Source organism: Salmo trutta, chromosome 32 (assembly GCF_901001165.1).
Source record: "Salmo trutta chromosome 32, fSalTru1.1, whole genome shotgun sequence".
Classification (NCBI taxonomy): domain Eukaryota; kingdom Metazoa; phylum Chordata; class Actinopteri; order Salmoniformes; family Salmonidae; genus Salmo; species Salmo trutta.
In genome coordinates this window covers 39,371,963-39,395,350 of record NC_042988.1, presented here as the reverse complement: position 1 = coordinate 39,395,350, position 23,388 = coordinate 39,371,963, and the positions used below count along the sequence as shown (strand labels likewise).

Genomic DNA, 23,388 nt, shown 5'->3' with positions numbered 1-23,388 from the left:
TCTAATACCACCATCATCATTATAGATTTAATTTCATGACCTGAATGTATTAACCGCATCGTCTTCCCTGTAGCCATATCCCTTTCTACTAGGTTATACTTTCTTGACCGCAGCTGTAAATGGTTTAAAACGGGTCACGCACTGTGTATTGAAGGGCACTATCGTCAGTCTCGTGCCTTGGATGAGTGCGCGGCGCGCGCGGTCAAGTCAGAAAAAGCGGCTTCTACTGGAACGAGCTTACCCGTGAGCGCGCCTCCGAGAAGTTAAAACAGCTGTCTAGCTGCAGAACACGACACGGGATCACGGAGATACCGAGATAATGCTGTTGTTATGCCTTGTTATCAGGGCAAAGAGTCCAAGGAAGTAATTTGGTATTGTTTATTCTCCTGCGTTACATTGTAAAGTGTTTTCCAACAAGAAGTCGCGGATTCATGATTTGTTTTTGTACAGAACCGAGGATTAGGCTGCTGACGGGGTCTCAAGTTTTCGAATGAGATTTTAGGGGTCCAGAAGCACTTTTTGTAATAAGGAATGGCCACGGCACGGCTGGACTATATCGCTCCATGGTGGACCTACTGGCTGCACAATTTCCCCCACTTCAACTTCACCTTCCAGCCCGTTGATAACACCTTTAGACCCGGGGAGGCGAGCTACCAGCAGGTTGGTACCTACTACCACTGCGCGTAAAGCGCGGCCACGTTTCTCTTCTAGACTAGAGAGAGGGCTCACTGAAAGACCTTCACCGACAGGCCACATATCTAGGCAAATGATCTGAAAACGACTTTGTTGTTCAAAGATTTAACAATTCATTTGGAAAATAAAATACATAATTTGTCTTTAGCTGAATAATGTTTTGTATTTTCTTATGTAATTTCCCACATTGCTATAGGATGTATTTCCATCCGCACAAACTCTGCACAGTTTAACTTTTAATGAAGTGAACACACTTTATTCTCTCTATTCTCTGCTATCATCACTGTGGCATGTTCAATAGGACGTAGCAAAATAAAGTTATGAGCAGAGTGGACACATCACATCCGTTTTAGTATTGACATCTCCAGCTGCAATGTCCTGAGTGTGCCTATCTAGCCTGGTTGCATTCTCTGTTAAGCTATTACATTCCACTCCTTGCCACTCCTGTCTTTGGCAAATGAGTGGCAAGGATTGGAATGTTAGCTAAAAAGACTGGTAGCCAAACTAGTGCCAATCTGGCTGGTTGGTTGTTTGTTACCAGCCTTCAGTGTCTGAGTCTGGGCATGTTCCTGGTTGTCTTCCTTATTGCAGTAGTGCTCCACAGATTAATATGTGTTAAGCTTCTCAGAATAGGATTGCTGATCTAGGATCAGCCCCCCCCATCCATGTAATCCTATTCATTGTGATCTAAGGGGCAAAACTGATCCTATATAGATCAGTACTCCTGCTCCAGGACACTTGTTAGACACAGCCCCATATCTCACTACACCTGGAGAAGTGTTTACCCTGTCAATAACCACATTACACACCATAGCAGTGTTCTGAGATGTGAGATGTGCAGCGTGACTGCATAAAGACGTCCTGGAACGTAGCCACAGTGTCAGAGATCAGGGGCACACACAGAGATGTTCACACAGAGGTTACCACTACATAACACTGCTTACCACTACATAACACTGGTTATAGCTACATAACACAAGGGTTAACGATACATAACACTGTTTATAACTACATAACACTTGTTACCACTACATAACACTGGTTATAACTACATAACACTGGTTATAACTACATAAAACTGGTTATAACTACATAACACTGGTTATAACTACATAACACAGAGGTTAACACTACATAACACTGGTTATAACTACATAACACTGGTTATTAAGACATAACACTGGTTATAACCATATAACACAAGGGTTAACGATACATAACACTGTTTATAACTACATAACACTTGTTACCACTACATAACACTGGTTATAACTACATAACACTGGTTATAACTACATAAAACTGGTTATAGCTACATAACACAGAGGTTAACACTACATAACACTGGTTATAACTACATAACACTGGTTATAACTACGTAACACTGGTTACCACTATATAACACTATATATGCTTATCTTTGCCAGTGTGCAGTTGTAAATGAGAACTTGTTCTCAACTGGCCTACCTGGTTAAATAAAGGTGAAATAAAAATAAATAAATAAATTATACAGGTTATAACTACATAAGACTAGTTACCACTACATAACACTGGTTACCGCTACATAACACTGGTTATAAGTACGTAACACTGGTTATAACTACGTAACACTGGTTACCACTACATAAAACTGGTTCTAACTACATAACACTAGTTACCACTACATAACACTGGTTATAGCTACATAACACTGGTTACCGCTACACGACACTCGTTACCAGTACATAACACTGGTTACCACTACATAACACTGGTTACCACTACATAACACTGGTTACCACCACTACATAACACTGGTTACCACTACATAACGCTGGTTACCACTACATAACACTGGTTACCACTACATAACACTGGTTATAGCTACATAACACTGGTTACTACTACATAACACTGGTTACCACTACATAACACTGGTTACCACTACATAACACTGGTTCCCACTACATAACACTGGTTACCACTACATAACACTGGTTACCACTACAAAACACTGGTTATAGCTACATAACACTGGTTACCACTACATAACACTGGTTACCACTACATAACACTGGTTACCATTACATAACACTGGTTACCACTACATAACACTGGTTACCATTACATAACACTGGTTACCACTACATAACACTGGTTACCACTACATAACACTGGTTACCACTACATAACACTGGTTACCACTACATAACACTGGTTACCACTACATAACGCTGGTTACCACTACATAACACTGGTTCCCACTACATAACACTGGTTACCACTACATAACACTGGTTACCACTACATAACGCTGGTTACCACTACATAACACTGGTTACCACTACATAACACTGGTTATAGCTACATAACACTGGTTACTACTACATAACAATGGTTACTACTACATAACACTGGTTACCACAACATAACACTGGTTACCACAACATAACACTGGTTACCACAACATAACACTGGTTATAGCTACATAACACTGGTTGCCACTACATAACACTGGTTATAACTACATAACACTGGTTACCACTACATAACACTGGTTACCACTACATAACACTGGTTACCACTCCATAACACTGGTTACCACTACATAACACTGGTTACCACTACATAACTCTGGTTACCACTACATACCGCTGGTTACCACTATATAACACTGGTTACCACTACATAACACTGGTTCCCACTACATAACACTGGTTACCACTACATAACGCTGGTTACCACTACATAACACTGGTTACCACTACATAACACTGGTCACCACTACATAACGCTGGTCACCACTACATAACACTGGTTACCACTACATAACGCTGGTTACCACTACATAACACTGGTTACCACTACATAACACTGGTTACCACAACATAACACTGGTTACCACTACATAACACTGGTTACCACTACATAACGCTGGTTACCACTACATAACACTGGTTACCACTACATAACGCTGGTCACCACTACATAACGCTGGTTACCACTACATAACACTGGTTACCACTACATAACGCTGGTTACCACTGCATAACACTGGTTACCACTACATAACACTGGTTACCACTACATAACACTGGTTACCACAACATAACACTGGTTACCACTACATAACACTGGTTACCACCATATAGCACTGATTACCACTACATAACACTGGTTCCCACTGGTTCCCACTACATAACACTGGTTACCACTACGTAACTCAGGTTACCACTACATAACACTGGTTCCCACTACATAACACCGGTTACCAGTACACAACTCTGGTTACCACTACATAACACTGGTTAGAACTGCATAACACTGGTTGTAACTACATAAAACTGGTTACTACTACATAAAACTGGTTACTACTACATAAAACTGGTTACTACTACATAACACTGGTTACTACTACATAAAACTGGTTACTACTACATAAAACTGGTTACTACTACATAAAACTGGTTGCTACTACATAAAACTGGTAAAAATAATTACACGCTCTTATCCAGAGTAACTTACATTAGTGATTGCATACATTTGCATTGTTCCCCCGTGGGAATCGAACTCACAACCCTGGCATTGCAAGTGCCATGCTCTACCAACTGAACCACATGGTACCACTATTTAACACTGGTTACCACAACATAACACTGGTTACCACAACATAACACTGGTTACCACAACATAACACTGGTTGCCAATGGTTACCACTACATAACACTGGTTACCACTACACTCCAGACTAGAGACAAACCTCCAACACATGCACAACTGCTTTCTCTCCAAACCTTCTGGCCTTGTCAATGATCTGTCAGACAGGCCTCAATGTGGGATTTCTGATGGTGTTAAGTCTAGTTTCCTGGATATTAAAAAGGTGTACCGCAGGGGTCGGTACTGGGACCTGGTATCTTGACTATTTATATACATAATATTGGTCTGTTAACTTGTAATATTCATCTGTATGCAGACAACACTGTTATAAATGCCATTGACCCCAACCCCCAACTGTTGGGCTGGCTACGTTAGAGCTGCAATCTGACCGTGTTACCTTACAGAAGCCCTAGTTGGTTTAAAACTTGTACTTAATGCGGGCAAGACTAAAGACATGTTGTTCTCTAATTCTCTCTCCAAAAATGTCAGATGGACTACGTATTTATTCATTGCATGGTTCTCCCATCGATCAGGTTCCCATCTATTAGAGGTTGACCGATTAATCGGAATGGCCAATTAATTAGGGCCGATTTCAAGTTTTCATAACAATCGGAAATTGGTATTTTTGGACACCGATTTGGCCCAAAATTATTATTATTATTATTTTATTTTTTTCACACCTTTATTTAACTAGGCAAGTCAGTTAAGAACACATTCTTATTTTCAATGACGGCCTAGGAACGGTGGGTTAACTGCCATGTTCAGGGGCAGAACGACAGATTTTTACCTTGTCAGCTCGGGGATTCGTTTTTGCAACCTTCCGGTTACTAGTCCAACGCTCTAACCACCTGCCTTACATTGCACTCCACGAGGAGCCTGCGTGGCAGGCTGACTACCTGTTACGCGAGGGCAGCAAGAAGCCAAGGTAAGTTGCTAGCTAGCATTAACCTTATCTTATAAAAAACAAACAATCTTATCATAATCACTAGTTAACTACACATGGTTGATGATATTACTAGTTTATCTAGCGTGTCCTGCGTTGCATATAATCGATGCGGTGCCTGTTAATTTCTCATCGAATCACAGCCTACCCAAACGGGTGATGATTTAGCACTGTCGTTGCACCAAACCTAACCATAAACATCAATGCCTTTCTTTAAAATCAATACACATGTATATATTTTTAAACCTGCATATTTCGTTAATATTGCATGCTAACATGAATTTCTTATAATTAGGGAAATTGTGTCACTTCTCTTGCGTTCCGTGCAAGCAGTCAGGGTGTATGCAGCAGTTTGGGCCGCCTGGCTCCTTGCGAACTGTGTGAAGTCCATTTATTCCTAACAAAGACTGTAATTAATTTGCCAGAATTGTACATAATTATGACATAACATTGAAGGTTGTACAATGTAACAGGGGTATTTAGACTTAGGGATGCCACCTGTTAGATAAAATACGGAACGGTTCCGTATTTCACTGAAAGAATAAACGTTTTGTTTTTGAAATGATAGTTTCCGGATTCGACCATATTAATGACCAAAGGCTCGTATTGCTGTGTGTTATTATGTTATAATTAAATCTATGATTTGATATTTGATAGAGCAGTCTGACTCAGCGATGGTAGGCAGCAGCAGGCTCGTAAGCGTTCATTCAAACAGCACTTTCGTGCGTTTGCCAGCAGCTCTTCGCTGTGCTTCAAGCATTGAGCTGTTTATGACTTCAAGCCTATCAACTCCCGAGATTAGGCTGGTGTAACCGATGTGAAATGGCTAGCTAGTTAGCGGAGTGCGTGCTAATAGCATTTCAATCGGTGACGTCACTCGCTCTGAGACTTGGAGTACTTGTTCCCCTTGCTCTTTGTGGAGCGATGGGTAACGATGCTTCGAGGGTGGCTGTTGTCGATGTGTTCCTGGTTCGAGCCCAGGTAGGGGCGAGGAGGGGGAAGGAAGCTATACCGTTACACTGGCAATACTAAAGTGCCTATAAGAACATCCAATAGTCAAAAGTATATGAAATACAAATGGTATAGAGAGAAATAGTCTTATAATTCCGATAATAACTACAACCTAAAACTTTTTACCTGGGAATATTGAAGACTCATGTTAAAAGGAACCACCAGCTTTCATATGTTCTCATGTTCTGAGCAAGGAACTTAAACGTTAGCTTTTTACATGGCACATATTGCACCTTTACTTTCTTCTCCAACACTTTGTTTTGCATTATTTAAACCAAATTGAACATGTTTCATTATTTATTTGAGGCTAAATTGATTTTATTGATATATTATATTAAGTTAAAATAAGTGTTCATTCAGTATTGTTGTAATTGTGATTATTACAAATAAATAAAAAAATCGTCCGATTAATCGGTAGCGGCTGTTTTTGGGCCTCCAATAATCGGTATCGGTATCGGCGTTGAAAAATCATAATCAGTTGACCTCTACCATCTATATACTGTAAATCTGAGCATTTGGATTGACAAAGACTTAATGTTTAAGAAACATACGGATGAGTTAGTTAAAAAGCTATGATTTAAAGTAGGCTTCTTTTTTTAGAAATAGATATTGCCTCTCCCTAAACAGCAGGAAGCATATTGTACAGTCAACTTTCCTGCCAGTTCTTGACTATGGTGACACCATCTACCAGATTGCAGCAGCCACTACTTTCTGAGGAATGTGGCTGTTTTTCTAGAATGTATGTATTGTGCAGTAATTTAGTTGGTTTTGCAATGCATTGATTAGATTTTGTCTTGTGAATTGTATGTATTGTAGAGTTTGGGTTAAATGCTTTTGGCATCTCTAAGTGCCTATTTGAAAATAACTTCAGCTCAAGTTGTCACGTCCTGGCCAGTATAAGGGTTAATTGTTATTGTAGTTTGGTCAGGACGTGGCAGAGGGTATTTGGTTTATGTGGTTCGGGGTGGTGGTTTTTCTAAAAAGGGCATTTGATTTATGTATTCCGGGGTTTTTGGGCACTGTTCCTTGTTTATGTAATTCTATGTTTAGTCTAGGTAATCTGTTTCTATGTTGAGTTAATTGGGGTGGACTTCCAATTGAAGGCAGCTGTTTGGTGTTGCCTTTGATTGGAAGTCCTATATTAGTTGGGTGTGTTTGTCTGTTTAATTGTGGGAGATTGTTTCGTGTTTAGCATGTGTGAGCCTAACAGGACTGTCAGTATATCGTGAGTTCGTTTTGTTATTTTGTATGTTCATCTTTGAGTTTATTAAACGTTCAAAATGAACTATCTCAACTCTGCTGCATATTGGTCCTCATTTTCCGATGATGATTTCGCAATATCGTCTGACGATGAAGAATTCCCTGACACAAGTTGTCTCCATGTGCCTCAAAGCTATACACAAAGTCCCATTTGATGTCCACGGTGGGAAAGAAATAATCTGAAACCACATTACCGTAAACCACATCTTCTAAGCTGTTATCATTCACAGCCTGGTGATTGTGTGAGCATGCCACATCACTTCTCTGTGTGGGGGGTGTTTGTGAATGCTGCTGTTGTGTGTTGTAGTACCTCTATACTTCTTTACATTGTGATATTGACCTGTGTTGCTGAATAGACAGGTCAATGGAGGTAGTGTGATGCTAACAGATTCACTTCTCTCTCTCCGGCCAACCTAGGAAACTGTCTGTCTGTGTGTCTGTTGGTTTGTGTAAGTAGGTAACACCGTAGTCTGTCCTCTGTGATTAAGACTACATGATGTGTAACACTGTCAGATTATCTTCTAAAGCAGTTCTGAACAATGTGGACCTTCCTCCTTCTGGAACAACGGGACCATTTCAGATCGAGAGGTGGGATTGAGGACAGAGCCCAGAATATGATCACTTTAATGACTTGGTACAGTTGAACTCTGTCTGGATCCAGAAGTTTACCACAGGAGTTTGAATAGCAGTTTCATCTTACTTTCCAGGGCATTGTTGTGAAAGAGAATGTGTTCTCAATGACTTACATGGTTACATGGTTACTTTAATTAGGCAAGTCAGTTAAGAACAAATTCTTATTTACAATGACGGCCTACACCGAATGACGCGGGGCCAATTGTGCTAGAGCCTGGAATCGAACCAAGGTGTCTGTAGTGACGCCTCTAGCACTGAGATGCAGTGCCTTAAACCACTTCGCCACGCGGGAGCCCCAAATACTGGTAGTTACATTGATGTAGACACTGGTTGGATGAGAAATAATACATGAGCCTTTAGTTTCCGCTGCTCGGCCCTGTCTGAGTCTGCAACCTTGGTCAAGACCGTGGTCAGAAAATGATGCCAGAACCCATAACTTGATCAGCCAAATTGAGTCAGGAAAATAGAAGGTAGCATCCTGTTAAGGTTCTGTGGAGACAAAGAGTACCTTGTTAGAGTCATGAAACCATGCCAGGTAGGAGTGTGGAGAAACAACATGGGCCCATAGGGCTCTGGTCAAAAGTAGTGCACTATATATGGAATAGGGTGCCATGTGAGAGTCAACCATATTTGGCCAAAACCCCATGGTTCCACTTGGCTTTGATTTCAGTTCTTGAATTTTGAACTCCTCAACACTCCAAACCACGGGCTGAACTTTTGTCAACTTCTGTAAATGGCTGTGTGTGTAGTTGTACTTGTGTAAATGGCTGTGTGTGTAGTTGTACTTGTGTAAATGGCTGTGTGTGTAGTTGTACTTGTGTAGTACACTATGTTTTATCACTTCCATCACCTTTCATCAAAATGAAAGGTACAAACTTCAGGCGTACCTCATCTCAAAAGCAAAGACATATGGCTACAGTAGACCCCCATGTTCTGCTTGCTCTCTCTCTCTGTCGCTCTTTCTCTCGCTCTCTCACTTATTCATTCTCTCGCTCTTTCTCCTTTCCTACCCTGGCTATCCCTCCATCATTCATGCTCTGAGGGTAACCTCAGTCAGGGAATCACAAGACTGTTTGAGAGGGAGGCCACTTTGTCACCTGACGTTGAGCTGAAACTCCAGCAGCCTCTGAGCAGTACTGTTTTTCCCCCTAACACCCTAACTCCTGTGTGGATCAGTTGGTAGAGCGTGGTGCTTGCAACACCAGGGTTGTGGGTCAGATACCCGGGACCACCCATACGTAAAATGGATGCATGTTGGCGCGTATGACTGTAAGTTGCTTTGGATAAAAGTGTCTGTTGAATGACACATGTTAATAGTAGTAGTCCAAGAGACCCCAGGTATCTCTTAAACCACCAACACCAGGTCATGTTCATTAGACACCAAACTGATAACACTGAGAAGGAATACCTAGACTTGTCCAATGAGAAACCTTCATGTTCATATTTTTTTAATACTTGCTATTTTGTGCCCTACTGAACACGATCCTGGGGTGTATTCAGTGAGCCTGCCCCCCCCCAGCTCTCTTTCTTTCTTTCTGTCTCTCTCTCTCTTTCTCTCTCTCTCTGTCTCTGTCTCTGTCTCTGTCTCTCTCTCTGTCTCTCTGTCTCTCTCATTCTGTCTCTATCTCGATCTCTCTCTCCCCTCCCCCATCTCTCTCTCCCTCCCCTCCTCTCTCTCCCTATCTCTGGCTTCACACAGAGAACTGCTAGTGATGATGGCTGATGAAACAAACGTGACTTTTGACCCAGTATATCTTTTCATATTAGTCTCACTTGATTCCAGTGGCTCCCTTTCCGTCAGAGTGGGGTCACTCTACACAGTAATTAATCACAGGGCTTGTATCAACTCAGGACCTGACATGATAATATATACTGGTTGTCTGAAGAAATGGTGCTTTGCAAATAAGTTCTCTCAGTGTGGCAGTTGTATTTTTCCTGTTATTAGTCAATAACAAATGTATTATAACATGCTCATCTCTCTGTTTCTCCCTCCCTCTCCCTCCCTCTCCTCTCCCTCTCCCTCCCCCTCCTTCCTCCCTCCCTCCCCTCCCCCTCCCTCCCTCCCCGTCCGCCCCGTCCTCCCCCAGTCTCTGGTCTTCCTAGCCTGTATATCAGCTGCTGGACTAGTCCTGAGCCTCCTGCTGCTGTCTGTCTACCTGACCAGTGTGTGCTGCTGCAGGAAGGAGGAGGAGGAGGAGACCAAGAGGCCTGACTCCTGCTGTGTCTCCTGGACAGCTGTCATCACTGGACTCATTCTATGGTGAGTAGTATCACTGGAACTGTTTGTGTCTAACAGTACTGTACTACAGTATTAGTTTTACAGGGACCTTTTATCAGTCTGTCCCGGGTTTGGTTCATCCTATGGTGAGAGGTGTTGTCTTATATTACAGAATTACAAGTCAAGGTCTTTTAAGACGTTCGCTTCACCTAGCCAAGTTCCACTAGAAGCAAACCAAATCTAGTATGTGGGGCTCCTTTAGTGTCTAGATCAGGGTTCTACAACTCTGGTTCTGTGATAGTGATGTACCACAGCTGGTATAGCTAATCAAGGTCCTGGCCAGTAGCTAATTAGTCAAATAAAGTGTTTAGGGTTGGAGTGAAACTCCAGGAGGGGAATTGGACAACCCTAGACCGCCTTCCTGTGTTCTTGGAAAAGGCTTTGATGTGATCTTTGACATTCAGGAGTTGACCTCTGACCTCATTAACTCACACACAGAGGCTGACATGATGCTATGGTGGTGAGAGAGAGAGACCAGATGGTCACTTTTGGCCTGATCCACATTGACCATGTTCCCTGATGACAGTCCTGCTCTCATTGTGTCTAAAGCAGACTACACTATGCACTGTCTACCCTACACTATCGCTACACTACATTACACTACACTATCTATTCACGTGTCCTGGGTGTGCACAGAACAGTGTCCATTGAGGCGTTATCCTTTGTCCTCTGAGATTGTGGTTTGCAACATTCACAATGTGCAGTTGTGCATTGTCTCACTGCCACAAGCAGTCCCTTTTTGGATCTGTATGTTGGGCTGCCTGCCTCATCACTATAGGACCTGGAGGGCTGCCTGCCTCATCACTATAGGACCTGGAGGGCTGCCCACCTCATCACTATAGGATCTGGAGGGCTGCCCACCTCATCACTATAGGACCTGCCCACCTCATCACTATAGGACCTGTAGGGCTGCCCACCTCATCACTATAGGACCTGTAGGGCTGCCCACCTCATCACTATAGGACCTGCCCACCTCATCATTATAGGACCTGCCCACCTCATCACTATAGGACCTGTATGGCTGCCCACCTCACCACTATAGGACCTGCCCACTTCATCACTATAGGACCTGCCCACCTCATCTCTATAGGACCTGTAGGGCTGCCCACCTCATCACTATTGGACCTGCCCACCTCATCACTATAGGACCTGTAGAGCTGCCCACCTCATCACTACAGGACCTGCCCACCTCATCACTTTAGGACCTGTAGGGCTGCCCACCTCATCACTTTAGGACCTGTAGGGCTGCCCACCTCATCACTATAGGACCTGCCCACCTCATCACTATAGGACCTGTAGAGCTGCCCTCCTCATCACTATAGGACCTGTAGAGCTGCCCACCTCATCACTACAGGACCTGCCCACCTCATCACTTTAGGACCTGTAGGGCTGCCCACCTCATCACTTAAGGACCTGTAGGGCTGCCCACCTCATCACTATAGGACCTGCCCACCTCATCACTATAGGACCTGTAGAGCTGCCCACCTCATCACTGTAGGACCTGTAGGGCTGCCCACCTCATCACTATAGGACCTGTAGGGCTGCCCACCTCATCACTTTAGGACCTGTAGGGCTGCCCACCTCATCACTTTAGGACCTGTAGGGCTGCCCACCTCATCACTATAGGACCTGCCCACCTCATCACTATAGGACCTGTAGGGCTGCCACCTCATCACTATAGGACCTGTTGGGCTGCCCACCTCATCACTATTATTATTATTATTATACAATTATAGGCTAATATCTTATAGCAATATGCTATATTGTTTTTGTAAAGTTTTCAGTATTTGGAGTAACAGTTGTTTATTCATGTAATGACATTCCCAAGGTTAAAGCATTACTAGACACTGTGTTAATAGGAACATCTTCCTAATTTTAAGTCACAGCCCTGTGAATGGAACACAATCCATGTCTCGATTGTTTCAAGGCTTAAAAAATCCAGAGGCATGTGCTAAACATGTGTATGTGACAAATACATTGTGGTTTGATGTGATGTTTTGCTTTATGCAGACACCCACTAGTGAAGGAATGTTATTAGAATGTTATTAGAATGAAGGGCCTCTGACTCTTCAACAACAACACCTCCATTGGTTGGTTAGTTACCCTGGGTTACCAACCATCTCAGACCGTGAAGTCAAAGGTGAATGTGATCAAAGTTAATCACATTTGGAGCGGCGCCTTGATTTTTTTGTTCCAACCAAGACTCTTAGTTTAATTAGGTGATAAAGTCAGTTTTTAGTCATGGAATTGTCACAGTAAGAGACAGTGGTCTTCGATTCTATATGAAGTGAATGATCACATCCATAGTAATATAATGTAGGAATTGCATTTCTATGGTCACATTGGCAGTGTTCTTATTAGTTATGGACTAATATGAGACATAGAGATTTTTCTTTACCTTTATTTAACTAGGCAAGTCAGTTAAGAACAAATTCTTATTTTCAATGACAGCCTAGGTAACAGTGGGTTAACTGCCTTGTTCAGGGGCAGAACAATAGATTTGTACTTTGTCAGCTCAGGGATTTGAACTTGCAACCTTTCAGTTACTAGTCCAACACTCTAATCACTAGGCTACCTGCCGCCCCAGATGAGAGATACAGAGGCAGAGAGACGGAGAGAGATTGAGAGAGAGAGATTGAGAAAGAGGTTCAGAGAGAGAGATGGAGTGAGAGAGAGACGGGAGGGAGAGATGGAGAGAGAGAGCAGAGAGAGATGGAGAGAGAGTGAGAGACAGAGAGAGAGCAGAGAGGGAAGATGGACGAAGACGGAGAGAGAGCAGAGAAAGAGAGATCAGAGCGCGCTCCATTGGCCTGCCCTACATCCTCAGGTTTTCATAATGCCCAATGAAAGAGAACAACAACTGATTCCTCCTCCGAATGAAAGAGAACAACAAATGATTCCTCCTCCGAATGAAAGAGAACATCAAATTATTCCCCCTCCCAAAGTGCTTGATTGAGTTGGCACTGTGTTGAGCTTAATCTTGTGACAGAGCTCTAAGTGCTGAAGGTAATTGAGTTAGTTAGCTGATAACATTCCAGGAGGGGCCAGCCCAGCTCTGATTGGTCTCTCTTACACCAAACCTATTGTAGTGCTGAGTGCTATGGCATGATGCTACTTAGCCTGACCAAGGAGCGCTGTGTGAACTCTTGAATGGCTCTCTGTTTCCTATGGAAACGTGACTTCATTTACATTTTAAAGCTCACACAATACAGCAACCTACCCCCCTGTAGGAAGTACTATCTTATCTTATTTTGAAATGCATAATAAAATGTTTATTTAACCAACAAGTGCTGTGTTAAACCTTTTCTGTCTGGGTTCTGGGTGGCTTTCACCTTTCCTCAGTACAGCTAGTCTAGTAAAACCTCTACTATTGTTGTGATATAACTAAACAGGCTCACAGCTTTCAGTTAACCTCTCTAGGGCAGGTGGCACCAAATCGTCCCACCTACGTAACAGCCAGTTGAATCCTGTGGCGCGATTTTCAAATACCTTAGAAATGCTATTACTTCAATTTCTCAAACATATGACTATTTTACAGCTATTTAAAGACAAGACTCTTGTTAATCTAACCACACTGTCCGATTTCAAAAAGGCTTTACAACGAAAGCAAAACATTAGATTATGTCAGCAGAGTACCAGCCAGAAATAATCAGACACCCATTTTTCAAGCTAGCATATAATGTCACAAAAACCCAGAAGACAGCTAAATGCAGCACTAACCTTTGATGATCTTCATCAGATGACACACCTAGGACATTATGTTATACAATACATGCATGTTTTATTCAATCAAGTTCATATTTATATCAAAAACCAGCTTTTTACATTAGCATGTGACGTTCAGAACTAGCATACCCCCCGAAAACTTCCGATGAATTTACTAACAATTTACTAAATTACTCACGATAAACGTTCACAAAAAGCATAACAATTATTTTAAGAATTATAGATACAGAACTCCTCTATGCACTCGATATGTCCGATTTTAAAATAGCTTTTCGGTGAAAGCACATTTTGCAATATTCTAAGTAGATAGCCCGGCATTTACATTTACATTTACATTACATTTAAGTCATTTAGCAGACGCTCTTATCCAGAGCGACTTACAAATTGGTGCATTCACCTTATGTTATCCAGTGGAACAACCACTTTACAATAGTGCATCTAAATCTTTTGGGGGGGGGGGGGGCTATCACAGGGCTAGCTATTTAGACACCCACCAAGTTTAGCCTTCACCAAAGTCAGATTTACTATTAGAAAAGTTTGATTACCTTTCCTGTTCTTCGTCAGAATGCACTCCCAGGACTTCTACTTCAATAACAAATGTAGGTTTGGTCCAAAATAATCCATAGTTATGTTCCATCAGCGGCGTTTTTTTCGTGCATTCAAGACACTATCCCACACTTCGAAGCATGTCAACTGCTGTTTAAAAACAATTTTTATGCCATTTTTCTCGTAAAAAAGCGATAATATTCCGACCGGGAATCTGCAATTAGGTAAACAGCCGAAAGAAAATACACTACGGGGTCGAATCGGGCACGCGCCTAATTCCTTTGTCCTCTTATCGGCCACTTGGCAAAGGCGATTATGTGTTTCAGCCAGAGGCTGCCTCGTCATCGTTCAGTTTTTTCCCGGGCTCTGAGAGCCTATGGAAGCCGTAGGAAGTGTCACGTTACAGCTAAGATCCCCACTCTTCAATAAACAGAGACAAGAAGAACGACTCCTTGTCAGACAGGCCACTTCCTGCATGAAACCTTCTCAAGTTTTTGCCTGCCATATGAGTTCTGTTATACACACAGACACCATTCAAACAGTTTTAGAAACTTTAGGGTGTTTTCTATCCAAAGCCAATAATTATATGCATATTCTAGTTACTGGGCAGGAGTAGTAACCAGATTAAATCGGGTACGTTTTTTATCCGGCCGTGTAAATACTGCCCCCTAGCCCTAACAGGTTAACTGCTCCTGTAGGAAATAAAATACAACTATAATATTTGTGCCTGGACTTTTGGGCGAATATCAGTTTCCGTTTTCTACAGCCAAGCTAACCTGGAACCTTGGTCATGTAACTTTGGGAATGTGTTTTATGGTGTTTATTTAAGTAAGCATTTCACTGTGAATTGTACACCTGTTTGATTTGGTTTCTGTAATTGTCCATGTGGTTGCTGTAATAGGGGAAAACCCTAGTGACACTAAACACCTTAATGACCTCCATCCTCCACCTCAGCTACTTACCTTCTCCACAAGGGCCTGTGTGACTGGACGCTCTGTTCTGCTCTTAAATGCGGTCCTGTTCTTGTTAATGTGATTTGGGAATGTGGTTTGGTTTCCTGTACAAGGTTATTTTCAGATGTGGTCTTCCATAAATCAACAAGCTCAATAACAGTCGTTTGTCTGATGTAGCTCCTCTCATCTGGTGGCTGAGTTGTTGGACAGGAGACTTCTATTGAAAGATGTTTGAACGTTGACTTGGAGGGAAACGTGTCCTTTATTCGCTATAGCTAGTAGGGTTTAGTGCTGGGCTGGAACAAAAGTGTGCAATGCCCGTTGCAGCTCCCAGGACTAGTGCCCACGGATAGCCTGTTGTTTTTATGTTGTCTAATGGTTTTATTATAAGCCGAAGACTTTAATCCAATAGCCTGTCTTTTTATTTCTCTGTTCTTTGTTTTATGAGTCACAGGGTTTTTATGATTAGATGATGTCACCGGACAGTTTCATGTTATATCATATGTTATTCCATTATATTACCTGTTATCATTCTATTACCTTCTCTAATTGGATATATCATTCTGATCATTCAACCAGGCCTAACATGTTAGATGGTATGGGTGGAGGTAGTGTTGGATCACTCAACCAGGCCTAACATGTTAGATGGTATGGGTGGAGGTAGTGTTGGATCATTCAACAAGGCCTAACATGTTAGATGGTATGGGTGGAGGTAGTGTTGGATCATTCAACCAGGCCTAACATGTTAGATGGTATGGGTGGAGGTAGTGTTGGATCACTCAACCAGGCCTAACATGTTAGATGGTATGGGTGGAGGTAGTGTTGGATCATTCAACCAGGCCTAACATGTTAGATGGTATGGGTGGAGGTAGTGTTGGATCACTCAACCAGGCCTAACATGTTAGATGGTATGGGTGGAGGTAGTGTTGGATCACTCAACCAGGCCTAACATGTTAGATGGTATGGGTGGAGGTAGTGTTGGATCATTCAACCAGGCCTAACATGTTAGATGGTATGGGTGGAGGTAGTGTTGGATCACTCAACCAGGCCTAACATTTTAGATGGTATGGGTGGAGGTAGTGTTGGATCATTCAACCAGGCCTAACATGTTAGATGGTATGGGTGGAGGTAGTGTTGGATCATTCAACCAGGCCTAACATGTTAGATGGTATGGGTGGAGGTAGTGTTGGATCATTCAACCAGGCCTAACATGTTAGATGGTATGGGTGGAGGTAGTGTTGGATCATTCAACCAGGCCTAACATGTTAGATGGTATGGGTGGAGGTAGTGCCTGTTGTATCATTGAGTCAGAGTATGCGGAGTGGAGCTGGAGCTGGAGCCTGTAGCTGGAACGTGGAGCTGGAGCGAGGAGTGGAGCGGAGTGGAGCTGGAGTGAGAAGTGGAGCGTGCCCAATTTGACTGGAATGCAGAGCTCTTCTCACCCGCTCCAGTAGCGCTCATTTCACAAGCTCAGGGCATGCCCGGCCCAGCATGCATTTGTGTGCTGCTTTAGCTACGTTTATGGAGTTTGCTAAATATTTTCATAAAGAAACTGATAAAACACACAGGTGCTAAATCAAGGTGACTTACAAAGATGAGGACCAAGAGCAAGAGAGGGAGTGTGGTGATGTAATGTTGTCATGGATCCCTCCAGAACTTTCATTACACACACCTGTCCCCTATTCCAACTGATTGTATTTGTATATATGTGCCCTTTGGTTTCCATTGGGCTGTAGATTATTGTTACTATGTCTGTTGGTGTGTGTGAGTGTCTGTGCTGTGTGTTTTGGGCTTTCGTGCCATTGTGGATTGCGCAGATGATTACGGGTCTCGTCCTGTGTGTTAATCATTGTTCGCGTGTGTTATTTATTCAAGGTACTCCTCGCTCTTTTGTTTTGGGTTTCTACCCAGTGTTTTGGTACATGTTTGTTTGGTCTTCGTCCCCGTGCCTTTACACGGCACGCCGTAATTCGGGCTTAATAAAATAAAAAAAATACGCATTCCTGCGCCTGTCTCCCGATCCTTCATGCCAACGTGTCCACAACTAAAGATTCAGAGAGAGAATGAGAGAGAGAATGAGAGAGAGAGTGACGGAGAGAGACGGAGAGAGACAGAGAGAGAGAGAGAGAGTGACGGAGAGAGAGAGTGACGGAGAGAGACGGAGAGAGAGAGAGTGACGGAGAGAGAGAGTGACGGAGAGAGAGAGTGACGGAGAGTGACGGAGAGTGACGGAGAGTGACGGAGAGTGACGGAGAGAGAGCAGAGCGAGAGCAGAGAGAGATGGAGAGAGAGAGAGCGCTGGAGCTCGTGGTCTAGCAGTGTGTGTAGGGGAGCACAGTAATGCTATCAGGGTACACATTGTATTTCATAAAGCCTGCATGTGCTGGGTTTGAACTTTTGGGACTATTCCATTGGTTACATTGTGCCAACGAGGTAATCTCGATCAAGTACAGCTGGAAGAAAACAACCACTTTGAGGTCATGTGTGTGTAGCAGCAGCACTGTAACTCTATAGCTCAGTGTTATTTAACCCTGGTCCTGGGGACACAGAGGGGGGCACTTTTTACACACCTGATTCCATTAACTCATTGTTACGGATACAGGTAGTGTGTATCCTGTGTGTTTCTTTTCTCTCCTCCTCCCCTCACAGGTGACAATCATCATTCCCCAATCAGTCATCAATCAGTCGCTAATCAGAAGACACCTGCACCTTTTCATTTACCCTATCACAGTCCCTTTCCCTTTGTTTAAAACCCTAGTCAGTTTTTTCTCAACAGATCAATCTCTCTCTGTAAGCTCAAGCTCTCTGTGTTCAATCTCTCTCTGTATCCCCAGCTCTCTCCTTCTGTATTGATCTCTCTTTTGTTTTGGCGCCTAAATGTCACTTTGTCCGTCAGCCTGTGAGTATTGTTTTGTTATAGTGTTTTACTGTTTGTTGTAATGTAGGCCCAAGTCACCCATGGGCCTACATTACCCGTAGGAAAACAGTGTCTAAATACACTAGTTAGAACTGGGCAGACCACACACTAATTTTGGTTAGATAGCTAGCTGTTATAGAAATAGGCTAGTCTAGCTTAGGGGTGTTTTTGGCTTATTGTTTCTTTCCTTGGGTCCAGCTCAGCCCTCTTCCCACACCCCAGTACCGTGTGTTTGAAAATAAACCAGTAGTGTTTGACGGTAGATTTAAGTTGTCTGTGGTTTTTGTTGACACCGTTCCTTTTCACTATTATAATTTGCATGGGTTATGTTACGGGTCTCGTCTCCATCCCCCCTAGACTGCAGGGCCAAAGGGATTCGTAACATAAGTGGGGGCTCGTACGGGATCTGTCTTTACTGACACCCATGCTGCTCGTGCAAATTATTGTAGTGGTTAGTTTGGTGTTGAGCGTCATAGCATTAGTGTTTGCTATTTGTTTAGTAATTCAAGATGGCTACTTTTGATGTGAAATCCTTTTTGGATAACCCTTCGTGGGAGGTGTTTGACAATGTTGTAAAGTTGATTTACTGACTTTGGCTGACCATTTTTTCATTGTCTATTTCGCACAGTTTAGTTAAGGCGGAGGTTAAGAAACTAGTGTTACATATTTTGTTAGAAGAGCAGGTGCTGGTGTTACCGCTGCCTGAGCCTACTACCCCTGTAAGGGATGTTGTGGCTCCGGTAAGCCCGTCGGTGTCTGAGGGCGAGGCTAAAGCTCCAGCCACATTGCCCCGTTTTGATCCCCTCTTCCCACTGTCAACCGGTGATGCCAGGAGGGAAGTCCGTTCGATACAGTTCCAACTGGAGGCGGAAGAGAGCCCAAATTAGGCGAGAAAATCTCCAGTTGGAAATGTGTAATATTGAAAAAGAACGAGAACAGCGGCAGTTAGAGTTGGAGATGTGTAAAATTGAGGCAGAAAGAGAACAGCGACAGATGGAGTTCAAAATGCGCCAGATGGAAATGGAGGCGGAGACAGCGAGGCTAGCCTTCGTTCCTGCTGTGCCTGTTAGTGAGGCATCCTCACCAGCTGTAGCTTCCAACACTTTTAACATTAGTAGGCAGATTGCCTTAGTACCTTTGTTCAGAGAGTCAGAGGTTGACTCCTATTTTTGTGTGTTTGAGCGAATAGCCGTAGCATTGATGTCACGTCCTGACCAGTAAAAGGGTTATTTGTTATTGTAGTTTGGTCAGAACGTGGCAGGGGGGTTTTTGTTTTATGTGGTTCGGGGTTTGTTAGTATGTGTTTATGTAGAGGGGTGTTTGGTTAGAGTATTCCGGGGTTTTTGGGTTATGTTCTTTATTTCGTATTTCTATGTTCTGTCTATGTTGTGTATTTCTTTGTTGGCCTGGTATGGCTCTCAATCAGGAACAGCTGTACATCGTTGTTGCTGTTTGAGAGTCATACTTAGGTAGCCTGTTTTCACCTGTCCCTTTGTGGGAAGTTGTTGTTGCATAGCTGTGTGTGTGTAGCCTGCAATACTGTTCGTTCGATCGTTTTGTTGTTTTGTTTCGTATGTGTTCAACTAAAGTGAAGATGAGCACTCAACCCGCTGCACCTTGGTCCATTACGTACGACGACCATTACAGAGCTTCCCACCACAAATGGACCAAGCAACGATGTAAGGAGCAACGGAGGAATTATGTGGACTATCAGGAAACTTGGACATGGGAGGAGATCCTGGACGGGGCTGGACCATGGCACCAGGCTGGGGAATATCGTCGCCCACCGGAGGAGATAGAGGCAGCCAAGGCGGCGCGGCGCCGGTATGAGGCTCTATACACTCGGTTGGCATTTAAGCCTGAGAGGCAGCCCCAAGACATTTTTTGAGGGGGGCACACGGGTGGTTTGGCTGGGCCAGGGTTAAGCCCCAAGCCAACTCCCCGTGCTTATAGGAAGCAGCCTGTTACTGGTCAGGCCCCGTGCTATGGGGTGATGCGCACGGCGTCCAGGCCGAGCATTCATAGGCCGGTGTGCGCTGTGCCAGCGCCCCGCATTTGCCGGGGGAAGCGGGCATCCAGCCAGTAAAGGTGGTGCCAGTACTGCGCTCAAGATCGCCAGTGCGCCTTCACGGCCCAGTGTATCCTGTTCCTGTTCCTGCTCCTCGCACTAGCCCTGTGTGTGTATCCAGTCTGGCGTATCCAAAGCCAGTCCCACGCACCAGGCTTCCAGTGCGTCAGCCCAGTTCAACTCGTCCTGTTCCTGCTCCTCGCACTAGTTCTGAGGTGCATGTATCCAGTCTGGCGTATCCAAAGCCAGTCCCACGCACCAGGCCTCCAGTGCGTCAGCCCAGTCCAACTCGTCCTGTTCCTGCTCCTGCTCCTCGCACTAGCCCTGAGGTGCATGTATTCAGTCTGGTTTATCCAAAGCCAGCCCCACGCACCAGGCTTCCAGCGCGTCAGCCCAGTCCAACTCGTCCTGTTCCTGCTCCTCGCACTAGCCTTGGGGTGCGTGTATCCAGTCTGGCATCTCCAGTACCAGCCCCACGCATCAGGCTTTCAGTGCGCAGTCCCCGTCCGGAGCTTCCGACGACAGTACCCCGTCCAGAGCTTCCGACAACAGTACCCCGTCCAGAGCTTCCGACGACAGTACTCCGTCCAGAGCTTCCGGCAGTAGTGCCTCATCCAGAGCTTCCAGCAACAGTACCTCGTCCAGAGTGTCCGGAAACAGTGCCCCGTCCAGAGTGTCCAACGACAGTGCCCCGTCCAGAGTGTCCGGCAACAGTGCCCCGTCTAGAGATGGCCCACAGTCCGGAACCGAGTGAGACGGCCCACAGTCCGGAACCGAGTGAGGCGGCCCACAGTCCGGAGCCGAGTGAGGCGGCCCACAGTCCGGAGCCGAGTGAGGCGGCCCACAGTCCGGAGCCGAGTGAGGCGGCCCACAGTCCGGAGCCGAGTGAGGCGGCCCACAGTCCGGAGCCGAGTGAGGCGGCCTATTTTCCGGAATCGGCACAGCCAGAGTCGCCCTACTGTCCAGAGCTCCCAGAGTCGCCCTACAGCTGGGGTGGACAGGTTAGGTGGGGGACTAAGGCCAGAGCCTGAGCCACTTCCACTGTAGGAGTATTGGGGAGGGGGGGGTGTAGCACGGGAACCGTCGGTGACGGCAGCCACCCTCCCTTCCCTCCCTTTAGTTTGGGGGGTTTATTTTTGTGAGGTGCATCCGGGGTCTGCACCTTTGGGGGGGGGTACTGTCACGTTCTGACCAGTAAAGGGGTTATTTGTTATTGTAGTTTGGTCAGGACGTGGCAGGGGGGTATTTGTTTTATGTGGTTCGGGGTTTGTTAGTATATGTGTTTATGTAGAGGGGTGTTTGGTTTGAGTATTCCGGGGTTTTTGGGATATGTTCTTTATTTCGTATTTCTATGTTCTGTCTATGTTGTGTATTTCTTTGTTGGCCTGGTATGGCTCTCAATCAGGAACAGCTGTACATCGTTGTTGCTGATTGAGAGTCATACTTAGGTAGCCTGTTTTTTCACCTGTCCCTTTGTGGGAAGTTGTTGTTGCATAGCTGTGTGTGTATGTAGCCTGCAATACTGTTCGTTCGATCGTTTTCTTGTTTCGTATGTGTTCAAATAAAGTGAAGATGAGCACTCAACCCGCTGCGCCTTGGTCCATTACGTACAACGACCATTACAATTGAAATGGCCTGAAGAGGTATGGTGTTTATTACTTCAGTGTAAATTAACTGGTAAAGCCCAAGAGGTTTTGTCAACGCTACCTCTTGAAGACAGGTTGAATTATGAAGTGGTCAAAGCTACTGTTCTTCGCGCTTATGAGCTTGTTCCTGAGGCATACCGACAGAGATTTAGGTCTCATAGAAAGTCTTCTAGTAAGACTTATGTGGAATTTGCTAGAGACAAGGGAAATCTGTTTGATAAATGGCATGCTGCAAGTAAGGTAAGTGATTTCAACTCTCTCCAGGAGTTAATCTTGTTGGAAGAGTTTAAAAATTGCTTACCCGAACGCATTGTAGTTTACCTAAACGAAAAAAAAGTATCCTCCTTGTCAGAAGCGTTTGTGTTGGCACACGAGTTTGTGTTGACGCACAAGAGTGTGTTTTCGGCTCATACTGAGAGTAGGGCCACTGAGTTGCCTACTTTTAGCTCTAGTCGGCCAGCAGTATATCCAGCACGGCAGAAAAATGAGTGTTCCTGTTTCTATTGTCATAAGGTGGGACATATGATTAATGATTGCTTCCTGCTAAAACGCAAACAAGGGATGCCTATTCGTGCCAAGCCGCCAACAGGTGTTGGGCTAATTCGTACGGTTGTGAGGTCTGAAACGAAACAAGTGCCTCAGGGTAAATGTAGTTTGAAAGTCTCAGTCCCCGACCGCAGTTACGAACCGTTCATTTTTGAGGGGTTTGTGTCCATAACGAATGACGAAGCATCTCAGCATCCGGTTAAAATCCTTAGAGTTACTGGTGCGGCGCAGTCGTTTATATTGTCTGATGTGTTGCCCTTATCCGAAAATAAATACTGTGGTTCCAGTGTGTTAGTTCAGGGTATTGAAATGGGGTTTTGTCCCAGTGCCATTGCACTTTGTGAATGTACACTCTGAATTAATCAGTGGAATATTCAGAGTGGGGGTACGTCCTATGTTGCCAGTAAAATATGTGACCTTTATAATGGGTAACGATATTGCCGGCGGAAAGGTAGTACCCGTATTGGATAAAAGTGACCACTCTCTCTCTAATGAGCTGGCACAGAGTTATCCGCTTGTGCTGTCACTCGTG

At 44.2% G+C, this 23,388-nt stretch overlaps 1 protein-coding gene across 3 annotated transcripts in view; it reads left to right on the top strand.

The window, feature by feature from the left end:
• Positions 1–257: 257 nt before the first annotated feature.
• The window catches only part of LOC115171886 (protein tweety homolog 2-like), a 70,291-nt gene continuing 47,160 nt past the window's right edge, over positions 258–23,388 (top strand). For all 3 annotated transcript variants that reach the window (XM_029729081.1, XM_029729079.1, XM_029729080.1), the window contains exons 1-2: positions 258–660; positions 10,264–10,436. In XM_029729081.1, coding sequence (XP_029584941.1) covers positions 532–660; positions 10,264–10,436 — 302 coding nt within the window. In that variant the 5' untranslated portion in view covers positions 258–531. The remainder of the gene's footprint in view (positions 661–10,263; positions 10,437–23,388) is intronic.